Genomic DNA, 14499 nt, shown 5'->3' on the forward strand with positions numbered 1-14499 from the left:
TTCTTATGCTGAATTATTGAAATTCTGATAAGTAAAGCACATCAGAACTGATCACCAGTCATTCGTAAGTCGTTCGTAACTTTAAGAACAACTTTATGAAACATCCCCCAGGTCTGTAGTGAACTTCATGATAGGCACATCTATTTTTGGACCCAAGAAAGTGCAGGGATGTGTGGGCAATATCAATGTATGCACAAATAGATCTCAAATCAATACACACAGTGGGGAATTAATTTTCATGTAACATCCATACATGTTGATAGGTACACTGTATTTGTCTTGTAGCAGGTGGCTGTCTGTGAGGTGGACTATGTAAACAATGGCTGTAGATTATTTGGATGGAGTTACAGGTAATGTATCGCTATGTCAGTGTTGCATTTATAAGCTGTGTGTCTGTCTGTACCTCTGTCTGACTGAGCCCCTCCCTAAAATGGTGTAATATGAAAGGAAGTACACATACAGTGGAAACTCAATATAAAGAGATCTGCTATGACAAAATAACTGATGTAGCAAATGAATTTCTCCGGTCCTAATGAATTCATTTCCTTTGTTTTGTATTGTTTATTGACTACTGCTATACACTGTATATCAAAATATCTGATTTAAAGAACAAATTGCGTTGGTCCCACAGATCTCGTTATACTAAGTTTCCACTCTAGTCTGTTTTGTGAGTGATGAATGCTTGACATAATGGGAACAACATGGCAGGGTTTTTTTTCAATCTCTGTTCTTGTTTGACAAGATTTTATTGGTTTCAGCTATGAAAATTTCCACAATGATCGTTCTCATAATGACAGCAGCTGAACCCATTAAAGACTACCCAAGTCCCAAGTATACTCGGGCAGTGTCTATGGGAAATACATGCTATGACAAAATCAGCTCGTCTTCAACAGGTTAAAGGAAGTAGTCAGATGTCCATGGTCCAAGGTTGTAAAGCATCATGGACCCATAGTTCTCTAAGATATGGAATTCAATAAGTACATGCAAACCCTGTTATAACGAACACCAACACAACAATATTTTCCTTATTGCGTGAAGATTTTCACAGTAATACGATTTTTCGATACACACATCTATGGCACAACTGATTCAATATAGTGAGTTACTTTCAGAAAGACTTAACAGGAATTTGTTCGTAGGGGAGAATTTACGGATAAAACTCATGAATTTCCAAACTTGCCTCGTCTGTTGTGAGATTGAAAAAAAAGGAGGAGGGGGGGAATGCTCAACTTCCCAATGCACCATTCAGGGATGGGACCACATGCAAAACTTATACACATAATAAGCACACACACAGGGTGTTCACTTTGTTTCATTACCTTTGAAGCAGAAAAGTTGCACAAGCTGTACAATGTACATAAGTTTCAAGTCGGGTAGCATGCCATGTACACAGTGTACTACCTACCAATCTATGCACATGATTGTAGGACCAGGTGTGAGCGACTACTTTGACTATGATAAGCAGACCCTTCCAATCTTGTAGATGGTATAAATCCATAGAATTGCGAGAGCATGTAATTGGAAACAATAGAACACTCCGCATCCCCCCCCCCCCTTTCTCCACACAATTTTTACACACGTGGACCAATAAATAGACCGGATATTTATGCCAAGTAAATAAATGGTTTCACTGTGAGTTCACATGTTTAAAAATACATTATGTTTATGACATTAAGTTTTCAAAATACTTTGTTTTCACACAAACATGCTAACAGGATGACTCTCTAACCTGCAGGTGAAGCACAGTGCATAACAGTTGTCTGTAATCCTGCATGTATGTGCATGTATTTCATGTAGCAACACCTTGGCATCCGTTTGAATGAAATTTTGCTTTAACGAGAAAATTCTCATGGTCCAGTGTGTCTCACTGTAACAGGGTTCGCCTGTACTATCTTTCACTGCCCACCGCTCTTGTAAATTAGACAAGACTACGGATTCCCAATCACGTGGTCCAAGGTTGAGTCTGTAAGTGGTCGTGGAAGTGCTCCTTGGCAAGGTGCTACATTCTTGTTGCCTAGTCCTTCAGTCGGTCCTGTAGTTGCTTGCTTATACCCATTTCATTGCTTCCTCAGCGGCCATGTTAAAAAAAAAACTTTTTTTAAAATAAAAATCAGGACTCAAACGGTGGGTGGTGGTGGTGAGAAATAAGTCAGCCTTGCTTAAGTTGACGTCGCATAAGTCAAATATTCGCCTCAGTCAAAGATCTTTTCAGGTCCTCTTGTCTTTATATTCTATTGATTTGAACCCCTCATAATTCGAATCTTCACTAAGTCAAAGCTATTTCTTCAGTCCAAGTGGATTCGACTGAGGCAAGGTTGACTGTAGTACAGTGCACTCCTGTTCTAACGAGCATGGTTATACCAAAACTCTTGTTACAATGTAAAAACGCAAAGTAAAAATTCAGTTCCTGAAATCATTTTCAATATATATATATACTTAGCAATAATGTACTCAGCAATAATGAAATTTCGACATAACAAAAGAAACCTGCAGTCCCAAGGACTGTGTTACAACGGGAGTTGCCTGTAATGAAAATTTGACACTCTCACAGCTGTATTTTGCAAACTAAGGCACATGCTCAGAAACTTACAAGATCACTATAGAATACTACTTCTTTATGAAGTACATACACATAACGGAGAGGAAAATAGATAGCTGTGATTCTCTTGTTATACCCAGGTCCTCCTCACATTTGAGACAGCAGTATTTTGGCCGATAAGAATTGAACGAAGCGATGATACTCTAATTACAACACCATGATGACACCACTCACATAATAACGTTCATGAGGTGAATTTGATTCACAAAAAAAGAGCCATTAACAAAATGCTGTGCTCGAGTCAGGTTAGCCATTATGCAAGTCCAAACTGCTGACAGGAATCACACAGACGCCGTCTTCTTGGCTGAAAACTGGTGATCTGTTGGTCAAACCAAAGCACAGTTACCACCAGGATAACACAATGGCTACTCTCAATAAAGAAGGCACATGGGGCAGCGCCAGCACAGAGTCATTCCAGCATTTCTATGACAGTCTTGTTTACAGTGTCAGCTTGTCTAGATGAGGTCTCTCATTCTTGGGTGGGGCCAGGTCCAGCAGTGAGGAGGTTCATCCGCAGTGTGTGCATGTGGTCCAGGGCTTCTGTGAGGAACGGCCGTACTGTGTTGATCTCCATCAGCGACAGGTTGTCAAGCTGTTCAGAGCAAATAGAAAAATCAGACCTGCCTGTCACCATTCATAAAATGTCACATCTTTGAGGTCATGGTACTTTCTTTCTTATGGCACTGGGAAGTATGAAATGCATGAAAGATGCTGATAGCGCTTGTTGTACTCTGCACTTCACACATGTAGAGTTTTGGAAAGCCTTGAGGAAATACTTGGGTACCTAAGGGGGGGTCACCGTGCACCCCCCCCCCCAGGACTCCTCGAAACTACATTTTCAGGATCCTCATGACATACCAAAACATAATCAAGATGTTAACAGGAACGAAAAGTGGCTGTTCTGGGTGAAATTTAATGTATTCTATTGTTTTTCATAATTTCTTATGTATTTCTTTGTTTTTCAACTTTTTCAACTTTTGTTTTTTCTTTGTTTTTCTATTGGAAATTGTCACTGACCACTTTTCTACCATAATTAGCACAAAACTAATCAATGAAAGTGATTAATTGTAAAAATAATCAGGTTGTCATGACCTTCATGACAGAGCACCTGTTTTCCATAGGAAATGTACACAAAATCACAAAATTTTGCCCGTTTTGGGGAAACATACCGTTACAATAATGGGTGTGACTTCGCAAAAGTATACGCGGATGTTGCAAATTTGGTCTCAAAAGTTGTGCGAGACTTGACCAAACAAAGTCAAGAAGCCTCGCGACAGATTTATAGCGCGAAACTTTGAGGGGGGGGGGGGTGGCGGATCCCCCCCTCCCGTCCTTATGTATGTATGTAATATATATGTGCTTACATGTAGGGCCTACATAGTAGGGTACCTAAGGGGGGGGGGGGGGGGGGTCACCATGCACCCCCAGGACTCCTCAAAACTTACTTGACTTTGTTTTGTTCAAGTCTCACGCAACTTTTGAGACCAAATTTGCAACTTCCCCGCATACTTTTGCGAAGTCACGCCCATTTTTGTAACGGAATGTCGTCCCAAAACGGGCACAATTTTGTGCTTTTGTGTACATTTCCTATGGAAAACGGTGCTCTGTCATGAAAGTCATGAAAACCTGATTATTTTTACAATTAATCACTTTCATTGATTAGTTTTGTGCTAATTATGGTAGAAAAGTGATCAGTGACAATTTCCAATAGAAAAACAAAGAAAAAACAAAAGTTGAAAAAGTTGAAAAACAAAGAAATACATAAGAAATTATGAAAAACAATAGAATACATTAAATTTCACCTAGAACAGCCACTTTTCGTTCCTGTTAACATCTTGATTATGTTTTGGTATGTCATGAGGATCCTGAAAATGTAAGTTTCGAGGAGTCCTGGGGGGGGGTGCACGGTGACCCCCCCTTAGGTACCCGACTAAAAGAGCTTTATTACAGAGCCTCATTCTTATGCACTAAATATGTCATATCAACACTATGTAAGATCAAGGCAGGTGTGTGCAGACAAGGAAAATACTTGCAACTAAACATCTTTACAGCAAAATGATTAGCATCATTACAATTTGTTTAAACAAACAATCATAATAATAATCATACTCCTTTGTACTTTATATTCACATCCATGTGATGGTTGCACTCTTTATTGCTGGAGTTGCATTTGAATACAAAAGAAATCCAAACTTTGGACAATGGATTGGGTAAATTTTGGATAGTGTTTTGATAATTTATTTATTTATTTATTTTTTTTATTATTATTATTTTTTTTTTTTTTGAGTAGGAGAGCACATTATGTGATTGTTGAATTTACAATTCAAACCCAACAGAGAGGACACATCTATGCCAATGAAAGTTTGCCACATGAACTATGGAGGGGTCAATCCCCCAAAAATGGTGTCTCGAGTATTGTTTTCCTGCAATTAAAGGTGCAATGTCTTGTGCGGCAGTGATGCTCACCCTAGCATGTGTCTCCTGGTCCTTGACAAATTTGTCTATACTCTGTCGCAGCTTGGCCATGCGCAAGTCCCAGATGTCCTTGATTAGGGTGTAGACTTCATCTGCATTGGGAATGTCATCTGTAGCACTGGGGCATTCAAGCAAATAAACATAAATGTGGATATGTTAGGCTTAGAGCAGTTGACTACATTTGTAAGTTAATACACTGTATATCATAAACATAGATTAGGAGACAGTCTCGGATATAATCTCATTCAAATGCCTCAATGACATACCATAAAATGGCAATTGTGCAATTTACCCTTCCATTGGTAGTTAGAATGCAACAGTTACAAGCTTGTTGTACAATAACATACTACAAGGCAAATGGAGGCAATATAATACATTCATGGAAGAGGAAAGGGGTCTAAAAAACATAATAAATCCGAACTGAAGAGTGAAAAGGAATTTCCACTAAATTTGGCACAGGCTGGGCTGATGCTAACTGCAATATGACAGATGAGTGACAACTTATCAAACCTAAAGCCTTGTAGGTTTTTATATGATATTCCATTAAATTGTATTAATAAATACCCTATTTTTAAAGTTCTCAGAATATCACTCTTACATCATAACAGAAGCAAAGGACAAAGTCACTCAGTCAATAAACAACAACAACAACAACAAAAATTTAGGAACTACATGTCATATGCCATACCACTTCAAACAATCAAATTATCAAATATTATAAGAATGGTGGATCCCTCATCTTCCCATTCTTCATTCGGCATCTTTACTAGTTACTGCACTGTGTGTTTCTTCTTCTTCTTTTTTTGTGGGAGGTGGGGTTGGGGTTTGATTTTGCCCTTTGATTTCTGTGGAAAGAGAAAAAAAGGGGAAGCATGGGTAACAGGACTCAAATAAATGGAGCAACAATAGTGTCCTTGCCTTGCCGGCTTAGAGTGTGATACAGTTACTCTTAAAAAATTGTAAAAAAATCAAAACATGACATCTGGCACAATCAGACTTGAAACAAGACTGTGCGTACAGTCTGTTTGGCCCTGGTTGACAGGCACTTACTGGCTGAGAAGTAGTTTGGTGACCTCCATGTAATGAGGATTGACAATGGGCTGGAAGACAGCCGAGTCCTGCTCCTGCTTCTTCACCTCCTCCAACTTCTCTGCAGATTTTCAGATACAGTAATAATGACACATGGACTTGCCAATTACACAAGACAAATTCAAGGGAATTCCTGATGAAAATGCATCATGGGAGCCATGTACTGTTTCTCTTTGATACAGTGAAACCCCGTTATAACGAGGTCCGTGGGACCGGCGATATTACCTCGTTATAACCGGTACCTCGTTATAACCGTACGCATCAAAAACAAAGAAAAAAATAAGCACGACGTCATAATATACCCAACAATGAAAGTTAAGAACATCCTTTGCATTGTTATTACACAAGTATGGATCATTATTATCGAGAGAATAAAGGGAAATTATTTGTGAATTAGGCGAAAATGTCGGGGTTGAAAAAGGATAATTCTTTATTTTTCTTCCGAAAATCTCTTCGCATAATAGTGCACGTTATGTTCTTGAGAAGAATAGGCCTATATTATATTAAAATTGTATAAAATGCGTTGTTTACCGTAACTTGCGAGGTATTATTACGCTGTTGGTGTCAAGCGGGAATGCGATAATTTCATGAATCATTTCGGCTGTATTCTTATACAATGTATGATCGTTGCGCCCGAAAGGATTAAAATGCGGTTTATTTTCTTCCGAAAATCTCTTTGCGTTTTGTACATCCGTTCTTGAAAAATAAGCGACAGGATTGAATTTAGAAGGTTGCGATCCTTTTTACGCAGATCTGTTCCTCATAGACCATTCTGAAAGAAAGAAAATCTTCATTGTGAAATGCGTTGTTAAAATTGTGATAATGAACAAACCCAGATCTATTCAAATTGTTAAATGCGTTTGTTTCTTTTTCTGAACACCGACTGTAGCTTAACATGCGTTATTCAACTATTTTTTCGCTACTGTTAACCGGCGAGATCGCGATGATTTCAGAGTAACATTCATGCGTTGTTTAGCGTAACTTGCGGGGTATTTTTACGTTGTTGCAGCCCAGCGGGAATGCGATGATTTCATGAATCATTTCGGCTGTAATCTTATATAATGTATGTTTGTTGCACCCGAAGGGATTAAAGATGCGTTGTTCATTTTCTTCCGAAAATCTCTTCGCGTTTTGTACATCAGTGCTTGAAAAATAAGCGACAGGATTGAATTTAGAAGGTTGTGATCCTTTTTACCCAAATCTGTTACTCGTAGACCATTTTGAAAGAGAAAGAAAAATCTTCATTGTGAAATGCGTTGTTAAAATTGTGATAATGAACAAACCCAGATCTATTTAAATTATTAAATACGTTTGTTTCTTCTTATGAACACCGATTAAGTAGCTAAACATGCGTTATTCAACTATTTTTACGCTACTATCATCCGGCGAGATCGCGATGATTTCAGAGTAACATTCGTGCGTCGTTTACCGTAACTTGCGAGGTTATTTTACGCTGTTGGTGCCCAGCGGGAATGCGATGATTTCATGAATCATTTCGGCTGTAATCTCATACAATGTATTATCGTTTTGCCCGAAAGGATTAAAGATGCGTTCTTTATCATCTGCCGAAAATCCCTTCGCATTGTATACATCCATTCTTAAAAAATTGCGACAGGATTGCGTTATTCAACTATTTTTACGCTACTGTCACCAGGCGAGATCGCGATTTCATTAATTAGTTCGGCTATAATCATACACTCGTATTTGCTAACCAGCAAAAGAACTGGAAGTCGGGACTACAAATGGAAAGGATATAATGTTGAGTTGCACACGCATTCCAATTTCCATATTTGCCACGACTGTCGCTACATGAAAAGTTTTTGAGTGCGTTATCTTTTTTCCCTTGTTGCGCTGTGGTCTGCAAAACATTACGCACGCGTGTGATCTCGCGTAAAAGAAAATCGAGTGATAATGTTTAATAATTTAGTAGGAACATCGAATGGTATCAATATGTTGGTTTTTTTTTGCGTGGTTTAGAAGAAAACATGGAAGGAACCGTTCTCTGCAAAACGGGAAAAAGACATGGATAGTGTGAATTCGATTTTCAATGTTTCATTTGTCTCGTGTTTGAAAAGCGGCAAGTCAAGAAATGGTACCTCGTTATATCCGATCAAATTTCTTATGTTTTTCTTTATCATGATGCGCCGAAAATGTCCTCGTTATAAGCGGTTCCTCGTTATAACCGAACTCGTTATAACGGGGTTTCACTGTAGCAGCAAAGTGATCATTTCTTGTGCTACTGAACAAATACCTCCCAAAGTACTTGAGAAATTCCTTGAGTAGATTAACATGATTGTCTAAACACACAGTTCAGCATACAGCATGAGCTATCATCATTCCCACAATGTTTCAGCAGTATGAATAAATACATTGCATATGGCGGTAATAATTGACTTATATTTGTCTCCTGGTAATGCCATTCTTCTGGTATATCTCTAATTATCATAACTGTTGGTTAGAAAATCACCTAAAGATTCTGAACATGACACTTTAAAAAGATATTGTACTGATTTAAAACACAACTTATACAAATCAGAAAAATAATGATAACAAGGAAAAGTAGAAATTACGCGGTGCGTAATATATGTCCCCGCCGGAAGTAGCATTTAGTAGCAAAATGTACAATATAGGTAAAAAGATGAAGGTCAAAGGTCAAAGAAGTCAAAGGTCAAAATTCTATGTAGAAGTTTTGAAGCCCTCACCTAGTGCCATCACATAAAGCAAATGGAATCGAAATCAGGTTAGAAATGGCGAAGGAGTAGCATTTTGTAGCCAATGTACAATATAGGTAAAAAAATCAAGGTCAAAGGTCAAAGAAGTCAAAGGTCAAAATTCTGTGTATAAGTTTTGAAGCCCTCACCTAGTGCCATCACATAAAGCAAACGGAATCAAAATCGGGTTATAAATGGCGAAGGAGTAGCATTTGGTAGGAAAATGTACAATACAGGTCAAAAATCAAGGTCAAAGGTCAAAGAAGTCAAAGGTCAAAATTCTGTGTAGAAGTTTTGAAGCCCTCACCTAGTGCCATCACTTAAAGCAAACGGAATTGTAATTGGGTTACAAATGGCGAAGGAGTAGCATTTTGTAGGCAATGTACAATACAGGTCAAAAATCAAGGTCAAAGGTCAAAGAAGTCAAAGGTCAAAATTCTGTGTAGAAATTTTGAAGCCCTCACCTAGTGCCATCATATAAAGCAAACGGAATCAAAATCGGGTTAGAAATGGCGAAGGAGTAGCATTTTGAAGCAAAATGTACAATATAGGTCAAAGGTCAAGGTCAAAGGTCACAACTGAAATTCTGTATAGAAGTTTCAAAGCTCCCATGTAGTGTTATCATATAAAGCAAACAGAATCAAAATCGGGTTAGAAATGGCGAAAATGTAGCATTTTGAACATTTTGATCACACACGGACGCACACACGGACACACGGACGGACGGACACACGGACACACACACGTACGGAGCCCGTTTCATAGTCCCCTGCTCGAACTCGTTCGGCGGGGACAAAAAGATATCAACTTAGAACAACTCGCTCAGGGATGCTCTCACCAATGTCCATCCAGGCTGGGGGTTGGATGTGGCACTTTTGCCTTTGCTTCAGGTTGATGGCCATCCACAAGGGCACCTCCACTGGCAGACTCGGGTTGAAGGGTCCCACATTGCCCCCGATCAGGAAGACTTCATCATGTGAAAAATTGGGCACAACGGTGACAGTCTCCTTCTCGGCTAAAAACTCCACCTCCGAGGGATCCATCGTCCTTAGAGTTGGGCAAGACTCGACTTCTTTTGCAGTGTAGAAAGAAATAAGTTACAGCAAGTCCCCTTTCTTCTCCTCCTTTATGTGAATTATATGGAGTAAGTTTCCTTTTCCCCCTACACCTTTAAGCTTCTCTGCTTGCACAATACTTACATATCATTCATAAGCACTATTTCAACTTGTTTTGGTCATTTCCACACAGTCTAGTCTTTTGGATCATCTTGCCTTCGGTCCACTGTTGCATGGCTTGTAAATCCTTTTGACTTGTTGTTCAGGGCCGGGTAGTCCTTCTGCTGCTGAAAGCGACCCCTGATCATGTAAATAAAGATTCTGTGGTCCTATAAAGATGAAAGTAACAACAATAAAATCCAATGTAAAAACTCAAGCAGGGAGGGTTGGGTCCAGGGTCATAGGATATGGTAATAACAATTGATGGAATGGGCTCTCAAAAAAAAAGTGGATAAAACAGAGACTCCAACTCTCCCGTTTTCGACGGGAGATCTCCTGCCGAAAGCCCATTTTTGCAAAATCTCCCGTTCTCCCGCTTGAGATTTGATTTCTCCTGCCCTGGCTCTGTGTCTCCCGGTGGAAAGGATTTCTTACTTATTGCTATCGTATGTTGAAAAAATAAGCCTTAGATAGCACCAGGGAACATCTAGAACCCTAATAGGAACTTCGCGGTTCGCGGTTTCGGGCGGGAGAATCTCCAGATCAGAAGGTGCTTGGGGTTGGAGTCTCTGATAAAAATTGAACTTTTTCTCTATGAATTCACAATGCATGTTACTTAATACAAATTTGGAATTGTACTGAACTAATACATTTATAATCACAAAGAGTACAGATCTACATTTTATTCAAAAACTTTTACCTGCTAGTTCTAGAAACTAGTAGATTTTCTACAGCTAGAATATCGAACCTTCTTTAAATTCTCTGCAGAGTCTAGTAAATTATAGACATCTACAGGCTTGCATTTGGGGTCTGACCACTGTCTGCACTGACATAACTTTACTCTAGCCATGCTAGCCTAGGAACTTGTTGTCTGGATCTGGATCTGGATGTGTATGATGCAGGGCCCTACTACTGGGCATGGCGTAACGCATCGGACGAGAGAGGGTGCAGGGGTAATTAAGAGGTTCTATCGATGCGGCCTTTTTGAATGAGGCGATAGATGGCGAGTTGATAGTGGCGTCACTCAGGTGGTTCCACTCGGATGACAGTAACGTGGAAAAAATGAGTTCATGAATTGTTGTTTGTGCTCTTAACTGATTAAAGCACTTACTGTTATTTGTCAATAGTCACTTGTCTATCTAGGATATCTATACAGTATCACAGTTTGCAAATTGCTTGACACGGATACATCGTCTGAATTTTGTAGGTTGAGCAAAAGATTGAATTGGGAGAGCTGGCACCAGCCCCCCCCCCCCCCCCCCCCTCCCACCCCCCGACCACTTTGTAAATTTAGTTAGAAGCCAATTTAACTTTAAAATTTACTTCCTTAACAGGAATGCATCATCACTGATCATGCATCAACTTCTGACTTGAATCTGTAAAATTGACATTGTCATGATTTAAGTAGTTGCTTCCACTGCTGACTTTGGTAGCATATTCCAGTGAGATACCCTACTGAGCTACCCAGTCACATACAAAAACGGTCTAGGTTGCCTAGATCTAGTCAATGTCCAGTCCCTGGCCCTGTATAAATTTTAATTACGTTCAACCTAGCCCGACCAGACGCTGTTAATACGCTACGCGAATACAGCGGCGACTGGGCTGTGTATAGTTACGTTTAACTATACACAGCCCAGTCGCTGCTGTACATACGTAGCGGTATTCGCGTAGCGTATTAACAGCGTCTGGTCGGGCTAAGTTACGTTCAACCCAACACACGTTACACCAGTGAGAGGTAACAATCAAAAATTTATCCAACAACGGCACAGAGCTACAGTTTTCCGGGATTCCTTCTTCATAACGACTGTTAAAGACTGGAACCAACTCCCCAACGCAGTGGTTCAATGTCCATCATAATTGTCCCTGGCCCTGAGCTGACCCTGTTCAAGCAAATTTTGAAGCAATTTCAATTCAATAGATCTAGAGTCTCTAGTCGCGCTCTGTCCACACGTAGAGTGCTCCTCTACACATGCTACAAGTTAGCGTGGATGTGTCTTCCTGGACATTTTGCTGACTAAACCATAGATTTTCAGATACAGATACAGACGTAAAAGCCGTAGGTCAGTTGAAGGTTGACAGCTAAAAATGCCTATTGACCGATTCTGTGACGCGCTATGTGTATTTTTTGCATGGGCAGCGCCATTACGCGGTGTCTCAGCCGACCCCCCCTTCCCACTCCCCACCCCTCTCCCTACATTAGCACGCGCGCAGAATGAAAAACTGATGCATGCAGCATGGTTGCTTTAGCCAATGGGGTAATGGGCGTCTCGTACTGACCGGAGTGCGCGAATGCTTGCTTAGTGCGCGAACCTTTGTTACAAGTGCGCGATAAACATGTTGCCTGTGGGGTGGGGGAGAGCAGGGGGGGGTCAGCTGAGACACCGCAATTTGAGCTCATGGCTGCGCCCTGTGCCATAAAATGTCTGCTGCCCTCAACGAACCCGAATCGGTCAATAGACAGGGTCTAGGCACCGAACTAAAACATAGGTCTAGTGGAATGCGTGTCCCTATTCCCAACATACACGAGACCGTGCAACCAAATTAACGTGTTGCGTCGCCATCTTCTTAGGGCAATTTTTCCTTACATGGAGTGCACGCTTAGGCGCGGTCAGACTGGGCCACTGGTACGCGCGCAAGCAAGAGTACGCCGTCCAGTGGCTAGTATGGTAGGGGTCCAACCCACCGGCCGGGTCCATAACGACCGACCGCGCATTATAATGGCATTGCGCGTACAGAAAGAAAATGTACGCATGGGACTACGCGCAACGGTGTTCGATTCTTCACTGGGCTACGCTACCGAGTAAAATGTGGCGAAAACAACTAAGTATTCCCTCTAAATTACCGAAATTTAGCAAAAACGAATAGACCTAAGGTTTATCGTGTAGGTGCCTAACTACATATAACTAGGCCTACCTTTGCTGACTCGTTGTTAGATGTAGAGTATCTTTCCGTAATAAATTTGACGATTTTGACCGCAAAATTGTCACCGCCGCTTGTACGATCGTGCACGCACACACGTTACACATATATCACATGACATAAACATTTTGTCGCCCGCTACGACCGTACGAGTTGATGCAGAAACGAGAAATGAATGTGAAAAAACAAACCGACTCATCTAATTTATTTCAATTACGATGAAAAGTTTCCTAATGAAAAATCAAGTCAAATTCATCAAACAGTCCTTCAAAAGTAATATCGAAGGATTCAAAATATATTCAAATATTATTGGGGGAAAAATTATGACTAGAAAAAAAACAGCAGCTTGTCGAAAAACGCGTTTAAGTACGCTTTATACGTATTGTCAATAGAGGGCGGGGTGGTCGGTCGATATGAGCCCGGCAACTGAGTGCGGAAAAAATGACACCCCACGCGTTCGAAGCCGCCATCTAGAGCGCATACCTCAGATCGCATTTTCAGTGCGCGCTTGTGAATCCGGAGTATTTTCTCCACACGTGAGTAAAATTTCAGGCAAATTGTGAGATTTTTCACGTTTCTATTGATAGAAAAACGTTAGGTGTCCGATATTATGAACACCCAACCATACAGTTTCTAGTGATTATGACATAACAATGCACGTTTGTAAATTTATATGAGGTATGACCATGATGACAATGGCTTACGCTTCGGAGACACAGCCCGCACTCCATATAACTAAGGAAAAATTGACCTAACAAAATGGCGGTGGTAGCAAGTTTTGGTGGCTGCGCATTTCCTGGGTGAACACGCATTCCACTATGTTTTAGTTCGGTGGGTCTAGGCACTATGTTCTACAGAATACAGTATGCATACAATCGGGTGACAGCAGCACATGTAAAAATATATGGGACTGTGGAGTAGCAATACATTAGTAACTGGTAACACATAATTCTACACCACATCGTCTTGTTCTTCGTCAAATAACAGGACGATAACATAGCTTAGAATAGTGTGCCTTGAATAGAAACTCATGTTTAAGTAAATGTCAGTGACTACATGAGGATTGTGCGATGTAACAGTGAAGAAACAATGCGTTTCCAAACCTTGCAGAGTTTAGAATTTCCCGCTGACGCCAAGTGACGGAAAGAGTTCGGCCGCGCGATTTCGCTGCCTCGCTGCCCTCTGAATGTTGCGGTGCGATATACATTGACATGGAGAAGACATGTTATCAGCACACAACTAGTCTCGGACGCTATCTACAAATAAATTGTTTCATTTAGTTGTCTTGAATTTTTTTTTCATCATGATTTTAATCTTATATCTACTAAATATAATATTTTAATGTTAATTTTATTTTGTTTGTTAGCTAAATTACAATTTTATTTTGTAAATTGAATTAAATGCTTACTCATTGTTTTCCCGACTGGGAAAGTCAGCGGCAGATTTGAAATCATCGCCCATCGCATTTGCCCAACGAACGAACGTTTACTGT

General features: G+C 40.3%; 1 protein-coding gene across 1 annotated transcript; it reads right to left on the bottom strand.

Moving 5' to 3' along the window:
* Positions 1-717: 717 nt before the first annotated feature.
* Positions 718-14181, bottom strand: LOC140232516 (DNA replication complex GINS protein PSF2-like). Its single transcript, XM_072312611.1, has 5 exons — positions 14111-14181; positions 9713-10258; positions 6125-6224; positions 5066-5192; positions 718-3191 (listed from the first exon to the last, which is right to left on the bottom strand). Exons 2-5 carry the CDS (start codon positions 9915-9917, stop codon positions 3069-3071), a joined length of 555 nt encoding a protein of 184 aa, XP_072168712.1. The 5' UTR covers positions 9918-10258; positions 14111-14181; the 3' UTR covers positions 718-3068.
* Between the last annotated feature and the right edge of the window lie 318 nt (positions 14182-14499).

This window comes from Diadema setosum, chromosome 9 (genome assembly GCF_964275005.1).
Source record: "Diadema setosum chromosome 9, eeDiaSeto1, whole genome shotgun sequence".
Taxonomy (NCBI): Eukaryota; Metazoa; Echinodermata; class Echinoidea; order Diadematoida; family Diadematidae; genus Diadema; species Diadema setosum.

What these genes read in the sequence shown, in the direction of transcription:
- LOC140232516 (XM_072312611.1), bottom strand. Translation starts at nt 9,917, where the DNA reads ATGGATCCCTCGGAGGTGGAGTTTTTAGCCGAGAAGGAGACTGTCACC. An exon ending in CCCAGCCTGGATGGACATTG is followed by an intron (nt 6,225 to 9,712) that starts GTGAGAGCATCC and finishes GAAAATCTGCAG; the next exon opens with AGAAGTTGGAGGAGGTGAAG. An exon ending in ACCAGGAGACACATGCTAGG is followed by an intron (nt 3,192 to 5,065) that starts GTGAGCATCACT and finishes TGCTCTGAACAG; the next exon opens with CTTGACAACCTGTCGCTGAT.